Below are 27,403 nucleotides of genomic sequence, written 5' to 3' on the forward strand. Positions count from 1 at the left end.
CAGCACCCATTTTATATTTTGAGGTCAATTTTGCATATGGGTATATAATTGTTTTGACACTAATTGTGAATGCTATTATTTGTCCATTGAAGTGCCTTTGCACGTTTAAAAACCTATTGGCCATATTTGTATGGTTCTCTTTCTAGACTCTATTGTATTCCACTGTGTATCTACCCCTTCACAAACACCACAGATTTAATTACTGTAACTTCTTACTAACTCCTAAAATTAGATAATGTGAGTCCCTTGGTGGTACAAATGGTTAATGAGGTTGGTTGCTAATCAAAAGGTTGCTGGTTCGAGTCTACCCATCGGCACACCTTTAAAGAACGGCCTGGAGATCTACTTTGGAAAAATCAACCATTGAAAACCCTGTCTGTTCACACTCTTAAACAAATTTACTTGGGTGTAGAATTCTAGTATACAACCATTATTTCCCCTTCAGAACTGATTTATAACTCCACTGTCTTGTAACATTTATTGTAGCAGATGATTTTGTTCTTCATGTGCTTCTCATTCCTTCCCAAGTAATTTATTTTCTTGCTGAGAAGCTTCTTCTCTTTACTCCTGATAGTCTACAATTTTTAGGTGTGGGTTCGTAAAAACTGTTTCTCACTTGGTTCTGTGTGCTGGTTTAAATGAGAGCCATCTGTTGCTTCCATTCTGAAAATTTTTAGCCCTTATTTCCCTGAATATTGCTTTCCTTTCCCCCCATTCTCTCAATTATCTGTATTTATATATCTTCTCTCATATTTTCAATCTGTGTCTCTGCTGATACTGGTCAATCTTCATTTTACATCAACTGTTTCCAGTCTACTGTTTCTCCCTTTAATTTTTAAAAATTTTATTCTTCAGTTTCTAGTTTCAAGTTATTTATATTGAAGGGGTATCTAACCTAGTTTTCATAATTTCCTGTTTTTGTGTTTATCTTCCTTCTGAGGACTTTAAACATACTTAAAAATAATAGAGGAATCTAAAAAATGGACTTAGTTCCTTTGTTCCTGGGTTTTAAACCCTTGTTTCTTGGATTTGCTGGGTTTTTTTTCATGCCATATAGCCCACTGTCTTTACACTTGAATGAAAGTTTGGCTGGTTATAAAAATTTTGACATTCATTGTTGGAGGACTCTGTAGGCATTATTCATATTCTCTTGTCAGATGCTGCTGTGGTGAAGTTTGAAGCTACCATAAATTTTTTCCTTTCAAAATGGCTTCATGTTTTTGCCTGGCTGACTAGAGAATTTGTATCTTCTAATATAAGATTTTTTTAATATAAGATATATCTTAGTACTGATTATTCTGTGCCAATTTTCCTTGGAACACGATATTCCTCTTCATTATACAGATTCAAATTTGTAACTTAGGAAAGCTGTCAAACTTTCCAGAATTTTATTAAATATTGTTTCACTTCAGTTTATTTTCATACTAATCCTTTATGAATTTCCATTTTATTACTGTTCTTATGCTGCTTTTCTTTCTGTAATTATTTTTGTACTTCTTCTCTGAGATGATCTAGTTTAACTTCCTTTCTCTTTATCGCTTCTATTTCTAAGCTATATTCATACAGGCGGTCATTTCACTTGTTTTAACTTGTTGAAAATTATTTGGCTGCAATACTTATCCTCTGTGGCAACACACTGAGGTTCTTTTTCTATCATTGTTTTTCCTATCCTTGGCCCTTTTCTTTTGTATTATCATTGTGTAGAACCTATGCTATTCTTTATTCTTCAAATACATTTTTTTCTAGAGCAGCTATTTGCAAGAATTTAAAATGGGGCAGGGCACAGGGCCATGTTCTAAGTGAGCAGGAATTTTCCTTATGGTGACACAAGTTTGAACATGTACATTCTTTATAGCCTTTTCTTCTTCCCAGCCCAGCGTCAGCCAAATATCTCAAACAGACCTTTGCTGCAATGGTGGTTTGTCAAGAGTTTAAACCCTGCTTCCTCTGCTTCTTTGAACCAAACCAAGTCCCAGAAAGCATCACTGCTAGCCCACGTGCCCTTACCTGGATAATTACTTTGCTGTTATGGGAAACCCTGGGGGCATAGTGGTTAAGTGCTACTATGGCTGCCGACTAAGAGGTCAGCAGTTCGAATCCACCAGGCGCTCCTTGGAAACTCTATGGGGCAGTTCTACTCTATTCTATAGGGTCGCTATGAGTTGGAATCGACTCAATGGCAGTGGATTTGGTTTTGGTTTTGACTGTTATGTAGAGGTATAGTTGGGGCTCTCTGTGCTTTATGCCATTTTCCTGGCCCCATTCCCCACTGTCTTTCTTTAAAAGAAAAAAAAAATTTTTTTTTTTTTACCCTTTAATCCTACTTTTCAAGGTTTGGGATATCTCCTAATTTTATCAGTGTCATTCATTTCTCCTTAGCCTCCATGAGCAAGCTTCCTCATAGGTAAATTGCAGATACTTCCTACCTTGCAAAATTGTGAGGATTAAATGAGAGAATATGCATATAAATAGTAGTGTTTCTCAAACCATAGGCATGCAATGGATGGTAGATTATTTTCCTTAATAACCTTTATTTTTTTCCCTTATAAGGAACCCTGGTGATGCAGTGGTTAAGAGCTTGGCAGTTCAAACCACCAGCTGCTCCATGGGAGAAAGATGTAGCAGTCTGCTTCCATAAAGATTACAACTTTTGAAACCCTATGGGGCAGGTCCACTCTGTCCTACGGGGTGGCTATGAGTCAAAATTGACTTGACGGCAACGGGTTTAGTTTTGGCTTTGAGTTCTCCCTTATAAATATTACTGCACGTGGGAGAACTGCTGTCATATGCTCTGCTACTTCTGCACATACTGTTCCCTCTGCTTACCACTTCTGGTAACTCTGGTCTTGTAACCATCCTCACAGTCCTTCCCTTCCCTGACCTGAGACATGGTGTTCCTTCCTGGGTTCTCACTGCACCTGTACTACCTCTATGTAGGCACTTGTCAGCCTAATTCACAGATGACCTTTGTGGTCACCATTTATCACTAGGAGGATCTAAATAGTTCTTGAATAAATGAAGATTCACCTTCCATACTTCCTAGTGTTTCTTGCCCTTTGTGATTATAGCTTTAAGACCTGCATGTATAAAAATCTCAACAGAAGAAAAACCTAGCCCTTTAAAGGAAGAGTGTCCTACAAATCATCAGGTAACAATTTTACCAGTTATTGGTGGTGTATTTCTCCACCTCCCCACCCCCCTTTCCCCAGAGTTGATGTAATCTTACTGGAAAATTATGTCTTCCTACCTTCGATTAACCAGAAGCCCTGATGGCACAGTGGTTAAGCACTCAGCTGCTAACCAAAAGGTCAGCAGTTCAAATCCAACAGCCGTCCTGCAAGAGAAAGATGTGGCAGTCTGCTTCCCTAAAGATTACAGCCTAGGAAATTATATGGGGCAGTTCTACTCTGCCCTGTAGGGTCACTAAGAGTCAGAATTGACTTGATGGGAACAGGTATGGTTTTTTTTTTTTTTTTTATTAACCAGGTTTAATGACCTCCTCTTACGATGCCGAGAACTGGATACTTGGACACAAGACCTTGTCCTTCCAGCTGTGGTGTGGCTCTCTGGTTTCTTCAACCCACAATCCTTCTTAACAGGTAAGGGCTGAGGCAGGGCAGACCACACCTTTGGCACAAATTCTACCTAGCTTTTTTTTTTTTTTTTACATGATTGCTTCTCCACTCCGTTCACCAATCGTGCAACAGCCATTACAGAAAAGGGATTAGGAATGACAGTGGCAACTACATGGGAGTTAAAATTTCAGGTGAAAAAGTGGCAGCACCAGGAAAGGAGGCCCCAGCAGCAGAATGGGATGTGGCTCCCTCTAGTGCAGGGGTGAGTAAAGGGTCAGATAGTAAATAATTTAGCACTGTGGGCCATATAGTTATTGTTGCAACTACTCAACTCTGCCATTATAGTGTGAAATCAGCTGCAGACAATATGCAAACAAATGGGCATGGCAGCATTCCAGTAAAACTTTATTTACAAAAACAGGTAAAGGCTGGCCTATGGGTTATAGTTTGCCAACCCCTGCCCTAGTGTAGCATTTGTAAATCCCCAAGAACCTAAAATATCCTATGGAAAAGCTCTCTCAGCTACTGGTGGCTTCTGGGCATCTTAAGTTTTTTTTTTTTTTTTTTTTTTAACTCCTATTCAATTCCTGCTCCTCTCCTCTCAAAGCAATCATGCAGACCATGGCTCGAAAAAATGAATGGCCACTGGATAAAACGTGCTTGACTGTTGATGTTACCAAAAAGACTAAGGAAGATTATGGCCATCCCCCAAGGGAAGGCGCATACCTTCACGGGCTCTTCTTGGAAGGTAAGGCACTCCAAGAAAAGAATGGAGGGTTATCAAGAACATTTCTGAATCAGGCTTAAACTGGTGTCTCCCCTTTGCTTATCTGCAGTGTCTTGTCCTCTACTCATAACTGCAACCTTACACCAGAGGTTACTTATCTAATTTCAGCCTCTTTCTAACAATTTAAATGCCAGGAAGTATATGTCCAAGGTGAACCAAATTTTGAGGCATTTAATTACTTAAATTTGGTGTTAGCACTACAGGATAATTGAAGACTTTCGTAGAATTTAATTTTTTTGCTTTGTACAAACTGGTGGTTAGTAAATCACTTTAGGCAATTTAGTGCTTTACAAGATTTCTACAAGCCCTTAAGATTCCATTATGAACCTTTAAGAGGGGACTAGGGTAGGCACAATTTTTGAAATTTATTTCACCACAGGGCATTTATTCTGGAGGACACTTCCTAAAGGATAGTTTCAGGAAGGCTGTTTTAGCCCTTGCCAAGATGCTCCCTTTTTCATTTTTAAAGCAAGTGCCACAAATTCAAATGTTTAAAGGCTGGACAGGGGACATAATAAGTGTGGTCAGGAGGCAATGTGAGCGCTCTGGTACTGTGTAAGTATTCAAATTCTTATCTTTTTGAAACTGAGGATCACTAGTTTGCTTTAATGTATATCTTTTGAATTCACATTTCTTAGTTTTATTTCCATAGGAAAATTCAATTGTTAAGGAGTACTAACCGCATACATGCTTCCTTTGAGCACAGCTGTCAACCTCCCTCATAGACACAGGCCAGTTCAGGAAAGACCACCAACAAGCAATAATGTGACAAAACTGGAACATTTATTGCCTGAAACAATTAGGTCACAAACATGCCATACAGTTGCAATGCTGGTGTTTTGCTGTAGGTGCCAGATGGGACACGCAGTCAGGAACCATGGCTGAAGCCCACCTAAAGGAGCTGATATCCATTATGCCGGTCATCTTTGCAAAAGCCATACCCGTGGACAGACAAGAAACCAAACACACCTATGAGTGCCCTGTGTACAAAACCAAAACAAGGGGCCCCAACTATGTGTGGACCTTCAGGTTGAAGAGCAAAGAGAAGACTGCAAAATGGGTTATGGCAGGTGTGGCTCTGCTGCTCGAAGCCTAAGTGTAAGTGGCCCGTGTGCTGGGACTCACTGGTTACCTGCACCTTATCTACTGAAAGTCATCAAACATTCCAGCTTATGTAATGTCTAGTAATTTCCATCTGCACTTTTTTAAATCATCCTTAGAGAGTAGAAAGAAAAAGGAGAAAATGTAGAAAAATACTAGAAACCTATTCAAAAGCTATGTTCATCCCCTCAACAAAATACAGTTCTCTCTTCAAGGTTCCACTGAACACGCGCACAGCCTCAAATGCAAGGGGTCTGGAAATCCCCGTCATTAAGCAGAACTTTAGTTCTTGTAGATATTGAATAGCAAAATCTTTTTAAATTAAAAATTAGCCCTTAGATTCTTTTAAAGCATAGCAGTAGCTGGCCCTAGGGCACAGACAAGTCTTAGATGAAGAGGTGGAGGCTCCTGCTGGCCAGCAGCGCTCCGAGCTTCCAGTGTCTACAGCATAAGGGTCCACTTGTGTTCATTCAAGTTTTAATAAAAAATAAAACTCTAGCACTCTAGAGTTCTGTGGTTAATTGCACTTTGTAATTTAGGGGAAAGCTCTTTAGTATAAATTTCCAGTGGCCCAGAGCAGACTGGTTTGATACTATGATCACTCTTCTGTTATATAAGATAAAGAGTATATAACCCCTGTGGCAGAGTGGGTCTAGAGTCAGACTGGGAAGTAAAAGACCAAGGCAACACAGTTAAACAAGAGCTGCTTATACAACATTTTCTCTGTAACTTACCTGGATTTTCACTCCACCCCATTTCAACTGTGCTTGTTTCATAGGTAAATACTTTTAACAATTCGATATACAAACAAATATGCGTATACATGTATATAGATTCCTCTGCTTAGCTCTTATTTCCTGAGAAATCTTTTGAAACATACATTCTACAAAGAATTTCTGCATAAAAACCCAACCGTAGGAAATCTTAGGCACAAGTGGCATGACGTGTCTTGCTGGAGTACTCGATGTTGAGTTGACTGGTTCCTTTTTCCTCTTAATTATCTTCTACCAGCTGCTTTTGTAAGCTGAGAAACAGATGAAAAATAGTGTTTGTCAGACAGAGGCAAATACAAAGCAGTATTCTAAGCTGAAGAGACTAAACAACTCACAAAGTAGAAAAGCCAGAACTGGGGTGTCCTGACTCCTTAATGGGGTATACCCTGCAGGCCTCATGGGGACCCACCTCACTACCACAGTCCAAAACTGTACTTTATATAACTAAACCTTGTATGCTGCAAACTTCCCTCCTTGTCCCTAGCTTGAGACAACCCTACGTTCTGAGTGCACATCAGAGTCCCTGACTGGTGGAAACAATGCACTCAACTGCTAACCAAAAGGTAGGCAGTTCAAGTCTACCCAGAGGTGCCTTGGAAAAAAGGCCTGGCAATCTACTTCCAAAAAATAAGCCAATGAAAAACCCTGTGAAGCACAGTTCTACTCTGACACACAAAAGGTCTCCAGGAGTCCACAGCAACTGGTTTGGTTTTTTCGTTTGAATGCATACCGCCTGAACCTTTCCACTGTGCTCACTAAGGCTGCCTTTGGCTCTTCAGTCTTTGCAGTTTCAACCTTTCTTGTATCTTCTTCCCAATTCTGTTTCACAGCATAAAGGGAAAATTTTTGTGAGAAAAGGAAGAAAAGTCCTAGAGGAGAAATAACACTAAGCTTTTCAAATGGATGGCATTCGAGGTGGTTTCTATAAATCAGCCATGAAACGAGGCACCAGCCACCTACACGGATGGTCTCTCATGCCGAACTCTGGGATTACAGCCTCCAGGCAACACTTACCTCTCCAGATATTCCTTAACATTATCATAACCATAGAACTTGGCCAAATGAATGAGGATCCCTGTGGCACAGCGGCCATCACGCTTCCGACAGTAGCTGCAATTGCAGATCCCACGGCAAGGAGGACACATCCAATCCTGAAAGAGACATGATGGTAGAAATGTCCCTTTGACGTACAGGCCCTGGCAAAGGTAGTGTTCTGACCCAGCCTAACTCAGCCCAGCCTCTCCTCCAATCTCAAATCACATGCTATCGTTTAGTGTATGTCACAGAGTGAAGCCTGTAGAAAATTCACATGAGCTCCACCCCACATATTAAAAACATTTTTTTAAGGCTTCGCCGTCATTTCACGGATTTCACAAAGGCCCGGGAAGGCTGATCCCCTTCCCCTGACGTCACACATAAAAAGACACAAACACACTGGTTTTAGGCAGGGTTAGCTCCGTAATCTGCAGGGCCCAGTGAGAAATGAGAACACGCTTGTCTAAAAGTTAAGAATTTCAAGGCAGTGACAGGGCATTATACCAATCACAGGGCCTTTTGTGACTACAGGGCTCACTTGCCTATGAAGTCAGCCCTGGTTTTAGGAGCACATGGTTTCAGAAAAATCAGCGAGACCCAGGTCTTCCAGACCCCATGTGTGATTGCTGTCAGATCACTTAACCTGAGTAGTAGGTTATACTCATCCGCAAATTACAGACAGTCTATTTACGACTACTGGCTAAGAAGTCATATAGTGCAGTGGTTAAGAGCCCAGGCTCAGAGCCAGACTGCCCAGGTTCAAGATCATACTTACTAAGCACATCACTATGATCCCATTACAGAGGAAACAGAGGCAGAGAGAGGTTTTATGTCTTCATAAGGTTAAATAAATTAACAGCTGGCAGAAGCTTAGAACAGTGCCAGGCATGCAGAATGCTCTCTGGCCAGGAAAGGCAAAGGTAAATCACTTTTCGGAGGAATGGCATAGAGATTAACTCCTGCCATTCCAGAAAACTGTAAGAAAGCTTTCCTCTGACAGTGGAAAACAACACGAACTCTCTTTATCCCTTGGTCAGCTTGCTCCATTGCAAAAAGAAAACCCTATTTTTCATTTCGCCCAGTCTTAAGGCAAAGGAAGAGAAGGAGGATGGTGACAGATCCATAGAAACCAGAGCTGGAAGCCACAGGTCCCAAATAAAGGGCTCAAGGAGCCCTGTTCTTAGCTTGCTCCCTGTTGACAATCCAACTGCTAAGAAAAGCAAACCCCATTCCTACCGGGTCCAGCAGAGCAGATCTCACATCCTCCCCGTAGCGGTTCCGCAGGCACGGCCCACAGAACTGTCCCCTCACTCCACCACAGCCCTGGTTCCGACACACTGTCTTGGTGTCAATGGTCTTCTGCCGACACTGATGGCAAGTGTTGCCCTGGAAGGAGGAGAGCAGATGAGCAGGGGGATGTATACAGTGATGCCCAGAGGCTGTCGGTTACATGACCAAATGCCTGAAGCAGCACTGCCTTCTTTCTAGAATCAAGCATATTGCTTCTCCAGGAAACCCTGGTGGCACAGTGGTTAAGTGCTACGGCTGCTAACCAAAAGGTCGGCAGTTCAAATGCACCAGGCACTCCTTGGAAACTCCATGGGGGCAGTTCTACCCTGTCCTACAGTGTCACTATGAGTTAGACTTGACTTGATGGCAATGGGCTTTTTTTTTTTTTTTTTTTTTGGTACAAACCATGTCACTCTCCAATAGATTGTGAGCAATTTTAGCTCTAGTACCAGAGAAGCATTAAGGCACCTGAGGGTGAGCAGAAAGCCCGGAAGGAACAAAATGATCGGGGTGGACAGGAAGAGATGGAGGAAGGCTTTGGGGTGGAGTGGCAGAGCCCACAGAAGGCAGGTATGGCTCCAAGCAGTGGTGAGCTCCAGCATGGCGCTGAAGATCCAAATTTTCTTCTAGCATAAAATCCCTTTTTTGAAATGCTGGCAATTAAAAGCATTTTAATACTACCTTAAGACAGTATCCCATTACTTATCAAAAAACCAACAAAGAAGAACACAAAGCCTCCCCGCTAAATCATTTAAAAGAGATTTCAACCCATTCCTTGCCAACCAAAGATACTGTCAAGCTTTGTTTTCTATGGTTATATGAGCAAAAATAAGCCACAATATATTTTTCTAATACTGAAAAACTATATACGTGGGTGTGTGTATGTGTGTGTAAACTATATGGACTGTAAAAATTACATAGATACTTTTCCAAACTATACATATCTTCCCTGAATTTCTATGCATCCCCTGAGAGACCTCTCTCCTGATGAGAAGTACTGCACTGAGCTGCCCTCTGCTTCCCAGTTATAGCCACTGACCCTCCAATCAAAGCCTGCCTCTAGGCCCTCATGGAGATGGCACTAAGGCCTAAGTCCCGATGCAGTTTAGAAATCATGTAAGACTCTAAAAACCAATGCCTCAGACTCTAAGTAAGAGCCATACAATTTATTCATAATATGCTAACTTACCAGAACTTTATCATAGATTTTATCTCGGACAGTTATGGCCACGTTTTCTAAGTCCTCTTCAGTGATATCCTCCACTGGTCGGAAAGAAGAGACACGGCAACGTCGTTTATACCCCTGGCATCTCGCCTGCAAAATGAACAAAAGCAGAACCTGGAATCAGATATTTTACATGGTTAAAGAAAATATTATAAAGATGTCAACCCCCCTCTGCTCTAGCACCATCAACATTAACCATGTCCATCTACTATTTCCCCTCTTTCACTGAGTAGTCATTTACTACGCTTCTGCCAAGCCGCCTTCTAGGCAAGGCCGTACAACAATAAGAAAATCAGGTTTGTTGACTTATAAATTGTGCAAGGTCAGGGAAGTAAATCTCACTAAAAAGCCAAACCCCCAAATAAGAAGGGTCCAAAGTTTCTCCCACCAATTTCTCCCACCAACTGAAAGCATCTGAAATGTCCCATTCCTAAAACAGAGGGCTAGGAGGAACCATGGTCCATTCCTACATGCAAAACCAAGGAGCCAGCTGGAGCTGTTAGCAAGCCTTGATGGCCTCCACCAGAGACCAAGTCAGGTCACAACCACTGAGCTGCTCCTCAGCTTGGTTTGATAAGGATTAACTCTGTGCACTACAGCTTAGATCAGTGGTTCTTCTCAAAGTGTGGTCCCAGGACCAGCATCACCTGGGGAGTTGGGAGAAATGCACATTCTCAGCTGCCCCAGTCTGAACAGAAACTGAGTCAAGACACTGTGCCTTCATCAGCTAGAGGGTGAGTGTGATGCACACTCAGGACTGAGGACCAAGGGCTTAGACAAAGAGTAACTAGTTTTATTACAGTCAGTAAATACCCCACTAATTGTCTTCCTTCTTCTGAAACTGTAAAACTCTTCTGCATATTTGGCAGCTGAGACAGTGAAGTTCTCCAGCGCAAACTTCTCCGGAGGCCGCGCGCTCCGGGCGGGGTTCGTGCGCCGCGGGATCTGTCCCTCCGAGAAGGCCCGCCTCACAGTTTTCTTCTTCTGAAATCGAGAGCACAAACACGTGCACCAGGTGTGTTCTTGACAAAAAGCCACATATCAGCATTGGTACATGTAATTGCAAGGAGTCCCACTTACCAAAGTCGAGCTTGGGGTTCGTACTGGGAAGAAATCTGGCATAGAATTCAACTCCGCCAGTAACTGAGCAAGCTGAAGTGCAGAACAAAAGAAAGATCTCATGTAAACGCTGCCAGATCTAGTTTATCCAAAACCTATCACACCTTGTCAATTTTGTTATCACAAGAAACCTGAGAAGAGCAGTTTACGTAAGCCTCAACAGTTGTTATACTTTTAACCTCACGTTTAAAGAACTTCATCACAATGCTGATGTCACCATACAAACTAATAAAATTCATGCCCCATATCTTAAATGTAAGGACAATATGACATGGTAAAGCTGCCCTGGAACGGCAGTGGCCTGGAGCCTCAGGTCTGAATCCTGACTTGACCACTTGTTAGCAGTGTGACCCTGTTCACCTGAACCTCGTCTTCATCACGTCCAAAACAGAAATGGCTCAGCTAGAATACCCTGATGGTTATTTAGAGCTCTGAAAATCAGATTAATTTCAATAAAAATATTTTATGAAAATATCCCAAAATAAACACCTAATATGAAATTATTGACCAAATAACAGGCATTAGTATACCAATCAGAGAATCTGTTAATTAGGAGTCTTTTTAGTTTTCAAATTATACAAATGTATGGTGTCACTGAAAAAATAACACAGAACGGAGTCTTATTTTAAAGATGCAGGGACCAGTACAGTCCTAAAAATTTCTCTTCCAAAAAAACCAGAAAGCAAACCAAACCCATCACCATCGAGTCAATTTCAACTCATAATGACTTTACAAGACAGAGCAGAACTGCCCCATAGGGTTTCCAAGGAGCAGCCGGTGGATTCAAACTGCCGACCTTTCGGTTAGCACCCGACTTTTTAACCTCTATGCCAAAAATTTCCCTTAGTGAAGTATAAATGTATCTTAGGATAAAAATGATTCAAAAGTAGGCTTCAAATCTTCTTAAGGAAATCATTATTTTTAGATATATAAATATATATATACACACACACATACACACACACGCATATGAGCCCTGCTGGCTCAGTGGTTAAGAATTCAGGCTGCTTAATCAAAACATCAGCAGTTTGAATCCACCAGCCGCTTCTTGGAAATCCTATGGGGCAGTTCCACTCTGTCCTATAAGGTCGCTGTGAGTTGGAATCAGCTCAATGGCAATGGGTTTTTTTTTTTTTTTTTTGGTTTCTTATTATATATATAAGCTTGTATATAGTTATATATATATATATTTTTTTTTTTTTAGGGAAAACATTAAAGGAAAAAATACATCAAAATGCAAAAAGTGATTATTTGAGTGGTAGAATTATTTTTTTTAACTCCATATATACAAAATATTAAAGCAAATAATGATTCTCAACAATCAGGTGAACACTTATTACTCACATATGGAAAAACCAAATACACGTAACACAGATTTCACCTGTTCCACTCACTGTTCTCATGAAGATATTTTAAAATCAAAGTGAATTAAAATTGTTGAGTTGTTTTTATTCCCAGACCTCTTCCATTCCTTCAGGTGATGTCTGAAAACCACAGCTTTCATCACAGAAAGCAGTCTCTAGACTGAAAGCCACCTTACGACCCTTATGTTGACTTAGAGACAACCTATTTATGCTTTGCTACCTTCTGCTGGGAACAGGCCAACAGTAAGCCCCTCTCATGCCCCATACACTATATTTAGAACTTAACCTGATAAAAAATAAGCAGGATTAGTTCATGGCACCATATAGGGGGCTAAACATGGTCTTGGGGAGTCTCTTTTTGTTCCCAACCCAGAACTAATGATGTAATGACTGCTTTGGGCTCTGGAAGAGAAAAAGCACATTTTCCTGACAGAAGCCAAACCAACAGCAGCTGCAAGGGCAAAGGAGCTTTGTCAGCCTCAGCGAAGTGCTGGTCAAAGCCCACTGCTGGCCTCCACACTGCCCGCACGGAGACTCACCATGGCTTTGTTCTCCTTGATATTCATGGTCCTCTTCAGCAGGGCATCTGAGCTGCCCTGGCCCTCATCCCTGGAGTCATCCTCGGACTCAGAGGCAGAATCTTCCCACTGCTTCCTCTGTCTGCAGCTCTTCTGTCTTCCCAGAACTGTCTTTTTACTGTCCTGTAAGCACGAGCTAGAATGCAATGGCTCAGAGGAACTGTTTTTCTTATCTGGCTGATTTGCCAATTTCTTGGTGGGGAACGGAAAGGCTACTCGAAGAGCGATATTGCTTCTTCTAGGCCTGCTTCTTCTGGGTGTAGCCTTTTCTTCCTCTTCATCTTGCTCTTCCTCACTCACTAAAGATGCTTTGCTGTCATCACTCAAGTTTGACTCCACAAGCTAATGAAATAAAGGAAAGAACAAAGATGTCTGTGAAAGACCTTCCAAAGAGACATATAGACTTAAAACTACTCTGACATTATGTTGGGAAAAAAAATGAACTGCTGCAAGCTTCCCCTTCCTATTACTAGTTTCCTCTGAACTCTTCAGTTAAATGCCCAAGAAGTTTGCTGATGAGTAAAAGCAAATGTACTCCTGAACCCTGCACCACTCACGTCCACCAACAGAGCTGTGGGTCCCATTCAAAGCATTATCAGATTTTAAGCAAAAAACAGGGATAAGGTGGGACTCCACGTTGACCACAAGGGTCGGGACCACGGCTGTGATTATGTTTCACAGCTGGCCAAAAACCTCCTGGCAACAAGGTGACAATAATGCTGTGTAATCAGAAAAGATACTTCCACCTGTTCTCACAGGGTAGGCAGGCAACTGGGATGAGAGGCAACAATGCATTTTCTCAGTTTTAAAATAATATTTACAAGTGAACATGCCCTGAACTGTAAGTTGTATCACAGTGAATACAACACGTCATAATCCGTATCCCAAATTTATAGACTCTGAGGAAAAAAAAAAAAAAAAGACTTTTGGGGTAGTTTACTTGCCTCCATAGAAACATAAATTCTTTGAATAACTAGACATCGCTTAGCTGAAGAATGGAAGATAAATAAGTCACTAAGAGTAGATGATACCCATTAGGGTTTGGAAGGATCTTAGTGTCTTGCTGGCAAGAAAGTGGGGGCTGCTGGCCAGAATACATGAACTGCCACACAAACAGCTTCTGAAAAGGGGGCCAAAGGAGACCCAGGGCCAAGGGCTGGCACAGCTCGATATGTCTATTCATGGAAAGCATCACCATCAAACAAGGCAGCCTACCATTAGGGCTCTCATGCCTCAAGTTCTCCTCTAGGAAAAGATGAGGGGCAAAACAAAAAGAGTCGTCACAGCTTATTTATACTTTTATGCAGGTTCCATGCCAAAAGCTGTTCCTTAGGCATTTCTGAATGTGAAGAGGCTTAAGCTCTATCTTTTACCTTGATATAGAAGAAAGTAGTATGTAATTTTTTGGATACAGGTCAGTTGTTTCAGCTAGTGCAAAATATGTCTGCTCTTACAAAAGTCTAAGGTTGTTCTTTAAAGTTAGCTCGTCCACATACTAGCGGACACTCCACTGGCCTAACCATATGGAAGAAAGGGAAGAGAACTAACAAGTCTCTTAATGACAAAGTGCTGACAGCAGATTTTCCTCAGGAAATCATGCTGGCCCAGATCGTTAACAATAAAAAGTGTGAAGCATCTAGGATCAAGAATGCACCCGAGTGCTGGTGACGATGTGGAGAAACTGGAACCCTCATGCACTTCTGGTGGGTTTGTAAAACGGTGCAGCCTCTGTGGAAAATGGTTTGGCAGTTCTTCAAAAATTAAGCAGAGAGCTGCCTGCTACGTGGCCCACAATTCCACTCCTAGGTATACACCCAAAAGACATGAAAGCAGGGACTCGAACAGAGAGTGTACACCAGTGTTCACAGCAGCATTGTTCACAATAGCCAAAAGGTAGAAACAACTCATGTCCTACAAAAGATGAATGATAAAATATGGTACAGGCAGACAATAGAATATTATTTAGTCATAAAGAGAAATGAAGTTCTAATACACATGCTATGACACGGATGAACCCTGAAAACACTATGCTGAGTGAAATAGGCCAATCACAAAAGAACATATATTGTATGATTCCACAGAATCACAGAGGCAGAAATCATACAGACAGAAAGCAGATCAGCGATTACTAGGGGCTGGAGAGGGGGAAATAGGGAATTATTACTTAACGGGTACAGAGTTTCTGTTTGGGGTAATGAAAAAATCTTGGGAAGAGTGGTGACGGTTGCAAAACATCATGAATGTAATTAATGCCACCAAACTGTACATTTACAAATGGTTAAAATGGTACCTTTTGTATTATGTATGTCTTACGACAAAATTTTTAAAAAGAATGCCTTGTAAAAACTCCAAGTTTCTACTACAGCTAAATTTTTGCCAAATTAACTTCAAACTTAAGAGTATTACTTACACACAACAAGTAATTAAGGAACTTGTTTCTCCAAGACAGAGTGAAAAGATTAAAAAACAAACAAAAAGGTTTAAGAGAGTCTGAGATAAATTCCTTGATAAGGACAGTTAAGAGACATACATCTAGGACACAGCCCGAGACCTCCAGCGGCACAAAGACAGCTGGCTTTTTTTCCGAATAGTGGGCTGGTGGACCACGGATTAGTCTTAAAGAGTGGCGATTTTTATATTATGTTAATTTGCTTGCAAGATAAATACATAAGAAAAAGTTAAATCTTTCCATTTGTGAAATGACTTCTTACACATAAAAATACAATTCAGGAACAGGACTAAAAATACTACAAACCACATCGCTTCCCGTTGATAATTATTACCGTTATTTCTGGGTCACTGTTTACGTTCAGATCGCTCTGGGAAAATCCTTCAAAATCTTCCGTCTCTGAGTCAGTGTCCTCTACAAAAATTTTTCTCAGCTCTTCCGTGAAGTACTTGGAATGGAAATGCACATCCTGCTGAATTAAAAAACACAGGCACATACTTCCTAAGGTTTACAGAAACTGAGACCATTTCAGAACATCGGAATGGCTGTAGTTCAGTTGGCTCCTTCAGTGACTGGCAGGTTAGGACAGAATTCAGTGTCTCCTGCCAAAGCTGCCAATAAATCACACAAAATGGAACCACATGGAAAGAAGACCTAAAGAGAAAGCCTGGTCCCATGTGCTGGCGTTCCTTTCTGACAGCCATTCCAAGCCTAAGTCTTGTTCAAAGAGATGAGGATGCCCCAGCAAGACAGGAACTTTCACAACAAGTTTCCCTGCAGGAGAGGGCTGGGGACTTTCATACCCTCACAACCCAATGCTGATGGGACTAGAGTCGTATGATTACAGGTGTGCGTACATAGGGAATGGATGGCAGGCTCAAACCCTCCGTGAGTTCCTCTCCCACGGAAGGTGAGACAGCGGCAGTCACTGGGGCCTCCACAGATAGGCAGCAAGTGAGCACGAGGAAAGATGTCCTATGACTAACTCAATGAAGAAAGGCATTTTCCGATACTGGATTTTTTTTTCTTTTTCTTTTTGAAATACTAACCAGTTGCCAACAAGTCAATTCCAACTCATGGCAACCTCATGCGTGCCAGGGTAGAACTGCGTTCCACAGGTTTTCAAGGCAGTGACCTGTCAGAAGATCGCCAGGCCTTTCTTCCGAGGTGCCTCTGGGTAGGTCCAAATGGCTAACCTTTCTGTTAACAAACTAGTACTTAACCATCTGCATCATCTAGGAACCAAAAGAAAGAAACCTGGCTCTTTCAATAGCATGCTTGCAAGAAAGGACAGAGGAGGGAGAGTGCAGCAGAAGAGAAGGGGGACCGGGAGACCCACAAACCTGCCTTCTTTAAGCCAGCAATGCTTCGGCAGGGCTGGTGTCTATCCCATTTCCATCCTCTCATGACACATACATGGAACCCTGGAGGCGCTCAACTGCTAACTAAAAGCTCAGTGGTTCAAAACCACCAGCGGCTCCACGAGAGAAAGATGTGGCAATCTGCTTCCAAAAAGATTTACAGCCTTGGAAACCCTATGGGGTCGCTATGAGTCAGAATCAACAGCAGTGCTTTTTTTATTTTGGCATGCCAGATATAGCAATGACCCCTCGCAGCAACACCAATTTGGTTGAGAATCTTTATCTCCCCTTGCCTTTCCCTGATTTTAATTATCTACTTCCTCAAGCTCAGATAATCTCTGGAGAAAAATAGATACAACAGACAAGTGGAAAACTTACAAGAGGACAGAGAAAGAAATGCCTACATCCAGCATTTTTTTTAAGCTTAAAAACGTCTCCTATGAATTATTATGAGTAATTGGAATAAGTTTATTCGAGGCTAAATTACTTCATTCCTTTGTTGATCGCTGTGGTGCAGCTGCTTGGAGGGAAAAACAAGACATACACAAAAGAGAAGTTTCTTTAAAGTGAAATTCAGACTGTGTTTAGAGGAGACCAACGTCAGCAGACACATCTTCAACGCAGATTCACACAGCTTCTCCAGGCTGGTTAGGATGGATTATGAGCGTGTGTGGACAGGGGACATGGGGGACAGGATTTATTATGACAGAAGAGCGATACACTGCTGGGTCCCGAGGAAAACCACCGTGAGCCTGCTGCCTCTGTGTGCAGGAAACATCTGCTGGTGGAGCCCCGAGCCAGCCCCGCAGCTGTTTTAGGGCAACGGGGTCTCCTGTGAATTCTGTTATATATCCAAAGCCCCCGGCTTGGGGCCCGAAGGCAACAGGCCCAGGTTTGAAGCAGAAAGTTCCAACCTTCCAGTCCTCCCGCCCCTCTTTCAGCCCTTTGCACTGGGCCTGACATCGCAGTGGCAAGACAGAAGAAATCAGTGGCCAATTCTGATGGAGAAAAATAACAACCACAGTCCTTAAATGAGGCCTGCGCTCACATTTTCCTTATTCCAAAGATGTAAAAACTGCTTTTTTGTAGGACTCCACTCCATGCATCTCCCTGTACTCTTGGTTCAACCTCTGCACAGCTCCCTGCTCTACGAGACCTGCTCATCAGTCTTCAAAATCAGTACTATGGTCCCTGGGTGGCGCAAATGGTTTGTGCTCGGCTGATAACCAAAATGTTGGTGGTTCGAACCCACCCAGGCAGCACGGTAGAAGAACAGGCCTGGCGATCTGCTTCTATAAAGATGACCAAAACCAAAAAACCTGATGCCATTGAGTTGATTCCGACTCATAGCGACCCTAAAGGACAGGGTAGAACTGCCCCAAAGCGTTTCCTTGGAGCACCTGGTGGATTTGAACTGCCCGTGTTTTGGTTAGCAGCCGTGGCTCTTAACCATTACACCACCAGAGTTTCCTGTAAAGATGACAGCCAAGGAAATCCTACAGAGCAGTTTTACTCTGTAACACATGCGGTCGGTCTCCTAAGTCACAAATCAACAACAAAAACAAAACCTGCCACAAAATCAATGCCAGGCAACATGTGTGCTCCTCGGGCACTGACATCTACCGCCATCAAGACTAAGCAAACAGCAGATCAGAAGAGGAGTTAAGAGAGGAAGTGACACCTTTATTTCAAAGCTCATGTGACAGGAAGTAACAAAAGTGGCCATCAATAGCCTGCTAAACCAGAAAGTCAGGCCAGCACCCGTTTCACTTCCATCCATCATACACCCACTGGTGCTCATTCTGTAAAAAGCCAGGGGTGGGGGTGCCTGATGCATGAAACAAGAGGACAGGGACAAGATGAGGATAAAACTTCAGAGCCAGGGATGCTAGAAAATACCACTCAAGTATGAGGTTCCTTCCTCCCAGGAGCTTGTAACTTAGGGGGAAGCTATATAGCCCACAAACTACCACAGTGAAGGTCAGTGCTATAAGGCAGGTATGACACGTACAGCTGCATACAGAAGGAAAACCTAGTAAGATTTCATGGAAAGAGCAGTACTTGAACTGGAACTGGTTGGAGGCAGTCTTAAACGTCGGTGAGAGAGCACACAGGCAGGATGAACAGCGTAAGCCAGGGCTCAGAAAGGGCCGAATGGTGTACGGTGAGGGAATCAGCACAGCTCCTGGCCTGCTGCAGCACAGGGAGTAGGAAACAGCCACAGAAGGTACGAGGTGAGAAAGTCAGTCACCACGGAGTTGACTCCGGCTCATGACAACCCCATGAGTGTCGGAGTAGAACTGTGCTCCACAGGGTTTTCAGTGACTGTGTTTTCAGAAGCAGATCACCAGGCCTTTCTTCTGTGGTGCCTCTGGGTAGACCTGAACCTCCATCTTTTCAGTTAGTCGTGAGCATCCTAAGCGCCTGTACCGCCCAGGGACTCCAAGGGGTGAAAGATGGTGGCTAAACATCCCAGCTCAGCTGCTTCCCAGGTGTGAGCCCTGGGCAAGGCATTTCACCTCCTTGAGTGTCAGCTTCATCACCTGGACAATGGGGATAATAGCAGCACCTGTTCCTTCCCAGGGAGGTATGCGGATGAACAGCAACCTGTGCAAAAAGCTCTTGGCACACTGCTCCAGCCATGAAAGGCAGGCCGGGATCAGACTGGGGGGTCCGTGAAGGACAGCTCGACATGTAGTAAAAAGGCAGTCATCACAGAGCAAAAGCAGCTGCTTTGTTTTTCAATGGCTTTCCTGTGTCAGGCTCTGTGCTCAGCACTTCACACGTGTCCTACACAGCTCAGAAAGCCCCCCACGGTGCATCTGGGGCTCCGTTCTCCCCCACTGCCTGGCCACGCTGGAATGGAGAGCCTCTAACAAGTTCTGAATAAGGGAGGAAGGTGACCAGAGCTACGTTCTAGGACTGATCCCAGAAGGAAGGGATGAGCATTCAGGTACCGGGTAATGAAAACTATAGTAACTGAAGAGGGAAGAGGAAGGAAAGGTAGATTCAGGAACATAGCAGAAGTTTAATCAACACCTGGATGGGGGTCAGGGAGATGGGAGAAGAGGAGGAGGGTTCAAGGAAGACCAAAGACAGAGGTGGAGACAGGGAAGCCTGAGAGATGACCCAGTGTGGGAGGGCAAATGAAGAGGTTCTGATCTCTCTTGAACAACCAAGACAAGTCAGAAATAGATCTGCAGCTTGAGACAGAAGCCAAGCTACAAACAAGAATGTGGAGGTAACGAGTGAAGGCCAGGATAATCAATGAGCTCGTGAAAGAGAAAAAGTGTCTGACGACAAGATCCTGGAGAACAAGCACATTTGGGGACAGGAAAAGGAAGAGATGCTGACAAAGAACAAACGGTTAACAGAGAGGAAGAGACAAAGGGGAGAGAGAGGAAGGGCTGGCGGGATCAAAGCCACAGTGAAGTCCAAGAAGATGAGGGCTGCAGGGACTGGGAAAACTCCTGGTGACCAAAGAAAGAGCGGCTCCAACCAAGACCAGAACATAGAGTCTTCCAAGTAATTAAGCAGGCACTTAAAAAAATAAAATCAGTTGCCATAAAGCCAATTCCAACTCACGGCAGCTACATTTACGCAGATTAGAACTGCTCCCTTGGGTTTTCAAGGCTGTGATCTTTCAGAAGTAGATCGCCAGGCCTTTCTTCTGAGGCACTTCTGGGTGAGTTCAAACCACCAACCTTTCAGTTAGTAGTCAAGTGCTTAATCATTTGTGCCACCAAGGGACTCCAAGCAGGCACTTTACTTACATATAATGAACAGCTTCTCTTACTGTACTTGCCTAGCTGAAGCTAACCAAAACCAAACCCACTGCCATCAAGTCGATTCCGACTCATGGTAACCCTATAGGACAGAGTAGAACTGCCCCACAGGGTTTCCAAGGCTGTAAATCTTTACAGAAGCAGACTGCCACATCTTTCTCCTGCAGAGCAGCTGGTGGGTTCGAACTGCCAACCTTCTGGTTAGCAGCCAAGCACTTTAACCACTGTGCTACAGGGCTCCTAGTTAAAGCTAAAAAAAAAAAAAAAAAAATTTATTTATTTATTTTATTTATTTATTTTTTTTTTTGGTGGGTTTAATTTACAGCCTTTTAAACAGAGGCTGTGGTCGAGGGAGAATGAGGAATTTTGAGTGCCACAATGAACTCAGAAGAAAATGCCACTGAAGGCTAGATATTTTGATTGGCCAAGCTATTGCTAAGGCATAATATAAACCTCCAGGAATCCAACTCTCAGAGAATAGCAACTTGTGTTTGCTACAGATCAAAGTCATTAAAGAAAGAATAATGCTCTCCCCAGCAATCCCAAGAGCAAGGTACCAACAGAATCACACCCCAGTACCACAGAGATGCAATTGTCTCATAGTAACTACGACATCCTGCCCTGCCTGGCCATGCTCTGCAGTGTGGGCTATCGCTACGCAGGACTAGCCCTCCCCTGCCAACCCTGTAGGAGGATTCTGAATACAACCTCACCACAGGTTACAGCCCTGAGGTAGCAAAGAAAATGGATTTGATCATGTGAAGGCCTTTTATTTTAAAAAAATATATAGTTTATTGTACATAAAAAAGGATTAAAACAGCAAAAGTGAATTAGGTACTCTCCCTGGTTTCTGAAAACATAAAGGCACCACACTGTATAAAACGCTCGACAATCCAGCAATGTCACCAATCTCAGCCCATGCTGAAATAAAAGAACATCCAAACCAAGATCCCGGCCTCCGGATGAACACACCTGCCCGAGGAAGCATTGTACCTTTTTCCCTGACTCCAGTGAGTCAAAACTATCACAGCTCTCTTCTGATGAGAGGGTTTCCATGGGAACATCATCTCGGAAGCCGACGAAATCTTCATCATCACTGGGGGCGTTAAAAATGTCAGCCACTTCTTTAGGTATCTGTTTGGGATTCGAAAGAGAAGTATAAAACCAGGGGCTATTATAATTACTTAGGAAATTTTTCTAAAGGGGAACAAAAATTATGATTTCATAACTTTATCAATCCGCTATGGTGTACAGACCCACAGCTGCCCAAAAGGCCCCAGTAACCCTGAGCAAAACGTGCTTCAGCTGACACCTTGTGGCAAAAGGGGGGGAGGGGAAGTAAAGAAAAAGACTTTTTCAAATTCTAGAAATATGTCCTATTTTACAGAGAATGTCAAGACCACACCTAGATAAAAGCCATGTTTGATTTCTTCACAAAAAAATATGAATACGGGCATTGGTTTTTGAGAAACCAATGGTCTCTTTCTTCTCCTTTTTTACAATGATCAGTGGATTTATCTTTAAATGTGATGTAAAAAAGATTCCAGGATATATTATTAAGCTCTTCTTAGATCGTTTACACCTATAGTTCCTTATTTTTCTTATCTTTTTTATATACTGATTCAGAGATATGAACGTTTTATACAATATTACCAGAGGTATGAATGTTTTACACAATAAGTAGCTTTCCTTCTTTTCTACAATCTAAATCCATTTAAGTAGTTTGGGAATTAATTCCAAGACGATTTAAATGCTATTATGGGCAATTATTCCCAGAGAGAATGTTGCCAGCACATTTAATCTAACAAATACGTATCTGCTGAGAGTTCATTATTATTTGTTGGCTACCAATTTTTCTCCTATTTGAATTCTGAAAAGGTTCAAACACACAGAAAGTTGAAAGAACGGTACAAACACCTGAATAGTCTACAACTCAAATCACCACCGGTTACCATGTTTGCTTTCTTACTTCTTCCTCTCCCTTTCTCTCTTTCTCAACAAATATTAAGTTGAACCATAGGCATTTGCTTATTGTATTTAACTGTTTTTGACCTAGAAAAAAGCAATTTAATATAATCCAACCTAATCCATATATACCTACACATTGTTTAAGGTAATTTGCAGACATCATACTAATTCACCCTAAATACATCAGCACGCATTTCCCAAGAATAATGATGTTCTCCTACAGAAACACAAAATCATTAACAAAAAAAGACCCCAGTGCCATCAAGAAAATTCTGACTCATAGCGACCCTATAAGGACAGAGTAAACTGCCCCACAGGGTTTCCAAGAAGTGGCTGGGGGATTGGAACTGTGCCACCAGAACTCTATAATCATACCTCAATCAACATTAATTCAATAATACCATCTAGTATAAATCCGTATTTAAATGGCTGCAACTGTCCCTAAAATGTATTATAACTCCCCTCTTTGGGGGAAAGAGAATCCATACAAGGGAAGTTTATATTTGGTTGTTTATAATATTGCTTTTTGTTGTTTTTAATAATATTTTGGAAAATCCAGGACAAGTGTCATATAAAATTCTGGGTTTATCTGATTACTTCCTCATCATTAGATTCGGGTTAAATATTTTGGTGACAATTCTCCAGAGGTGATATGCACTTCTCAACATATTGCCTCAGAAGGCACAAAATGACAGGGCATCCCACTACTGGTAGTGTTTAAAAATGTTTTTATTACAGAAAATTTCAAACATGATTCAAAAGTACACGGAATACTATAATGAGCCCGCATGCTGACCGCCAGCTTCAGCAATTACCTGCCTATGGCTAATCGTGGGTATTTCTAACCCAACTGCCCTCCTTCCAAATTATTTTAAAGCAATTGTAGACATCATATCATTTCACTCAGCATCATCATCACTTGTACAGTCTCTGTTCACAGTTCTAGTGTCTTTTTTTTTTATTCTTTTATTGTGGTAAAAGATATATATAACACGTTTGCCAAATCAACATTTTCATATGTACAATTCAGTGACACCTACCGTATTAATCATGTTGTGCAACCATCACCCGTAATCCATTGCCAGATCTTCCATCTCCATAAACCAATACTCAATGCTTCCTAAACAATGACTTCCCCCTTTTCTCCTTTCCCCTCGTAACTACTAATATAAACTTCGGTCTCTATTCATTTGCCTATTTAGACATTTCATATGAAGAACATGGCATCAGGACTGGGGGAAGACTCATTAACAACCTGCAACAGACAGATGATACAATCTTGCTTGCTGAAAGTGAAGAGGACTTGAAGCACTTACTGAAGATCAAAGACTACTGCCCTCAATACGGATTGTACCTCAGCATAACGAACAAAAATCCTCACAACTGGACCGGTAAGCAACATCGTGATAAATGGAGAAAAGATCAAAGTTGTCAAAGATTTCATTTTACTTGGATCCATAATCAATGCCCGTGGAAGCAACAGTCAAGAAATCAAACAATGTCACATAAGAACAAATGCCTGTGGTTATCCTATCTGGGAACAGGTAGTCTTTATGTTAATGAGGCAGGATTAGTGTACAGTGTATCTTGAGTCAATCTCTTGAGATATAAGAGAGATTATACAAGCACTGGAAAAGTAGAAATGGGAGAAGAGAGATGCCAAGCTACATGAAGATTGCCCAAGAGCAGAAGCTCAGAAGAGACAAGGACCTTTCTCCATAGCCAACAGAGGGAAAATGCCTTCCCCTAGATCCAGCAACCTGAATTTGGACTTCTAACCTCCTAAAACCATTCAAAAATAAATTTCTGTTTGTTAAAGAAAAAAAAAAAAATCAAACAATGTATTGCATTGGGCAAATCTGCCGCAAAAGACCTCTTTAAAGTGTTTAAAAGCAAAGACGTTATTTTGAGGACTAAGGTGCAGCTGACCAGGCCATGGTATTTTCAATCATCTTATATGCATAGAAAAGCTGGACAATGAGTACGGAAGACTGACGAACAACTGCTGCCTTTGAATTATGGTGTTGGCGAAGAATATTGAATATACCATGGACCACCAGAAGAACAAATCTGTCTTGCAAGAAGTACAGCCAGAATGCTCCTTAGAAGCAAGGACGACAGGACTTCACCTCACATACTTTGGACATGTTATCAGGAGGGCTCAGTCCCTGAAGACATCATGCTTGGTAGAGCGTCAGCAAAAGAGCAAGACCCTCAACGAGATAGACGCAGTGGCTGCCACAATGGGCTCAGGCATAACAAGGATTGTCAGGCTGGCCCACCCAGTGTTTTGTTGTGTTGTACATAGGTTCACTTTGAGTCAGAATCAATTCGAAGGCTCCTAATGACAACAACACAGATATTTCATATAAGTGTTTTCAAACAGTGTCTGTCCTTTGGTGAATGACTTACTGCACTTGGCATGTTGTCTCAATTTTTTAAATTTACGGCTTACTTATAAAAACCAAAAAACCAAACCCAGTGCCATCGAGTTGATTCCAACTCATAGCGACCCTATTGGCGTAGTGGTTAAGTGCTACAGCTGCTAACCAAAGGGTCGGCAGTTCGAATTCGCCAGGCGCTCCTTGGAAACTGTATGGGGCAGTTCTACTCTGTCCTATAGGGTTGCTATGTGTCTAAGTTTACTTGTATCATGATGCAAATAAGCTTCACACACTGGTCAAGAGATCTCTCAAGTTTCTGCATCTCTCCATCTTTTATTTTTTTCTTGCACCTTATTTTTGGAGAAACTGAGTCCCATTTCCCAGAGTCTGGAGTTTTTTCAGTATAGCTCTAAGATGTTGTTTAGCATACTACTCAGTCCTTTGGATTTCCTATAACTTGGTGTTTCTCTAAGGGCTTGTCAGATACAAGTTCGTTTCTTTTTGGCAATATCACTTCATAGGCAGTGCTGAGTTCTTCCTTCAGGAAGTACATAATGTCTGGTTGTCTCTCTTTTTCAGTGGTGATGTTCCTTGATCAAACTAGTTAAGGTGGGATCTGCCAGATTTCTCCTTTGCAATGGTACCTTCTCCCCTTTATAATTAGTATTATGTAGGGTGATATTGGAGTCCCTGGTGGTGGAAACAGTTAATGTGCTAGGCTGCTATCCAGAAGGTTGAAGGTTCGAGTCCACCCAGAGGCGCCCAAAAAAAAAGGTCTAGCAATCTACTTCTGAAAAATTAGTCACTGAAAACCCTATGGAGCACAGTTCTGCTCTGACACACACAGGGTTGCCATGAGTCGGGGCCACCTCTGCAGCAGCTGGTACTGGTAGGGTGATATCTGAGATTCTCTGAATATCCTTCTCCCAAAGAAGCATTTCAGCATCCACTGATAATTCTTACCTGAATCAATTATTACATTAGGGGTTGTTGCAAAACAGTGATTTTTAAATTTTATCCCTTCTACATATACTGGAGCCCTGGTGGCCCAACGGTTAAGAGCTTGGCTGCTAATCAAAAGGTCGGCCGTTGCAATCTACAGGCCTCTCTTTGGAAACCCTATGGGGCAGTTCTACTCTGTCCTATATGGTCGCTGTGAGTCGGAATCAACTCAACAGCAGCAACTTTAGTTTTTGGTTTTGGTACATGTATTAGCTAAACTTTTTCTGTATAGCTCTCTCTCCTCCCTCCTCCTACTCTCTTTCCAATCCGAATTTCTGGATTCTTTTTTTATTCAGTGTGTTATAACCCATTACTGTCGCCATTCTTTCCAATGCTCAAACTGTCCTAAATGTGGCCAGTATGAACCACTTCTAGCCAGTTTCTGTGTCTTCTTGACCTGACCTGAACAGTCTCTCAGCACCTCCTTGTTCCTGACGTAACAATTATGTCAAGCTCACCTTGTACTTTGGCCTGTCCCAGATGTCGAATCAGCCATATTTCTCCAAGGAGCCCTGGTACCCTTCTTCGGAAAATGGCATTTAGAAACCAAGACCTGGGAACTAGCTGTGCTTCTTGCTAGTGAAGTATCATTGCTTCTAGGCTCTTTGAACAGAGCAAAGATACTTTAAATATCTTAAATCACAACTACACAGTGATATCTTTATTTCAAATCCAACACAGCAGGCTTCTTCCTCACCTCCCCCAATTCCACATCTGCATCTCCCTCCCCCTCCCCGTGAGAACCCCAACCCCCAGTATATTTAATAATATACTTACTCATTTGCTCCATCTACAATACACACACAAGAGTTTCAAACATAAAACACCAATGTACAACCAACAATAAACAATAAAGTTCAAGATTTCTTTGCCGTTCTATCTCCGGAACATAGTCCCAGGATATACTGGACCTTTTCCTTCAGAAAACCAGATAAGCATCGTTACTTTGGTATGCGGAAGTGCTTTATACACGCTTCCCATTTCATCATGCAGTATATTAAGAGATGTCCTCAAAGGTCAAGATTGACCAATATTTAGTTTCAACAAGTTCATTCTTACATGAAAGAGGTACTTTCTTTTTAATTATGAGTGCACGGTAGTGAAGACTACAATGACCACCAGAACAATTTTGTGTTACTGTCTTGATTCCTGCTCAGGGTCAGAAGCTTTATCTGTTACTGCTTTTGCACCACCCATGCAAATACGGACACAGTGAAGATGGAAATAATGTCTGATTATTACCACAGTAGTTTTGCCCTTGCGGACCCCTGAAAGGTCTTGGACTTCCCAGGTGTCTGAGATCACACTGACTGCTGTATGAGCACACTGAATTCTTTTTCTGTGTGCTAAATTAATCATATATCCACTTAATTTCAGAAGGTACTAATCTCTTATCCACTTATTTTTATGATGGTTTTATTGCTTCTTGTTTAAAATGCAATCAAAGTTGAGGCTTCAGTCAAGGGGATTTTAATGATTGGTTTTTTAGAGAACACAAGTTCTGTGTTAGATGGTTAATAACAGCCACTTTCCCACCACCTACCAAAATCACCCTAAGGGGAAAACAGGCAGAATACTTACAGAATGAGAGTTCCGTTACAATAGAA

The 27,403-nt window shown here is 42.1% G+C and overlaps 2 protein-coding genes across 8 annotated transcripts in view; one reads left to right on the forward strand and one right to left on the reverse strand.

Moving 5' to 3' along the window:
* DNAH11 (dynein axonemal heavy chain 11) overlaps nt 1-5,458 on the forward strand; it is a 368,316-nt gene extending 362,858 nt beyond the window's left edge. For all 3 annotated transcript variants that reach the window (XM_049893431.1, XM_049893432.1, XM_049893433.1), the window contains 3 exons: nt 3,487-3,599; nt 4,183-4,323; nt 5,211-5,458. In XM_049893431.1, the coding sequence (XP_049749388.1) occupies nt 3,487-3,599; nt 4,183-4,323; nt 5,211-5,458 (502 nt within the window). The remainder of the gene's footprint in view (nt 1-3,486; nt 3,600-4,182; nt 4,324-5,210) is intronic.
* The window catches only part of CDCA7L (cell division cycle associated 7 like), a 42,236-nt gene continuing 19,959 nt past the window's right edge, over nt 5,127-27,403 (reverse strand). Inside the window, exons 2-10 of one of the 5 annotated variants that reach the window (XM_049893438.1) lie at nt 21,436-21,576; nt 15,631-15,765; nt 12,809-13,189; nt 10,867-10,938; nt 10,600-10,770; nt 9,751-9,876; nt 8,508-8,657; nt 7,251-7,387; nt 5,127-6,487 (exon numbers count right to left, since the gene is read on the reverse strand). In XM_049893438.1, coding sequence (XP_049749395.1) covers nt 6,457-6,487; nt 7,251-7,387; nt 8,508-8,657; nt 9,751-9,876; nt 10,600-10,770; nt 10,867-10,938; nt 12,809-13,189; nt 15,631-15,765; nt 21,436-21,576 — 1,344 coding nt within the window. In that variant the 3' untranslated portion in view covers nt 5,127-6,456. Of the gene's footprint in view, nt 6,488-7,250; nt 7,388-8,507; nt 8,658-9,750; nt 9,877-10,599; nt 10,771-10,866; nt 10,939-12,808; nt 13,190-15,630; nt 15,769-21,414; nt 21,577-27,403 lie in introns of all 5 variants that reach the window. The other 4 variants (XM_049893436.1, XM_049893434.1, XM_049893437.1 and 1 more) reach the window with 4 other exon arrangements.

The sequence above is a fragment of the Elephas maximus genome, chromosome 8, assembly GCF_024166365.1.
Source record: "Elephas maximus indicus isolate mEleMax1 chromosome 8, mEleMax1 primary haplotype, whole genome shotgun sequence".
In the NCBI taxonomy this organism is placed as follows: domain Eukaryota; kingdom Metazoa; phylum Chordata; class Mammalia; order Proboscidea; family Elephantidae; genus Elephas; species Elephas maximus.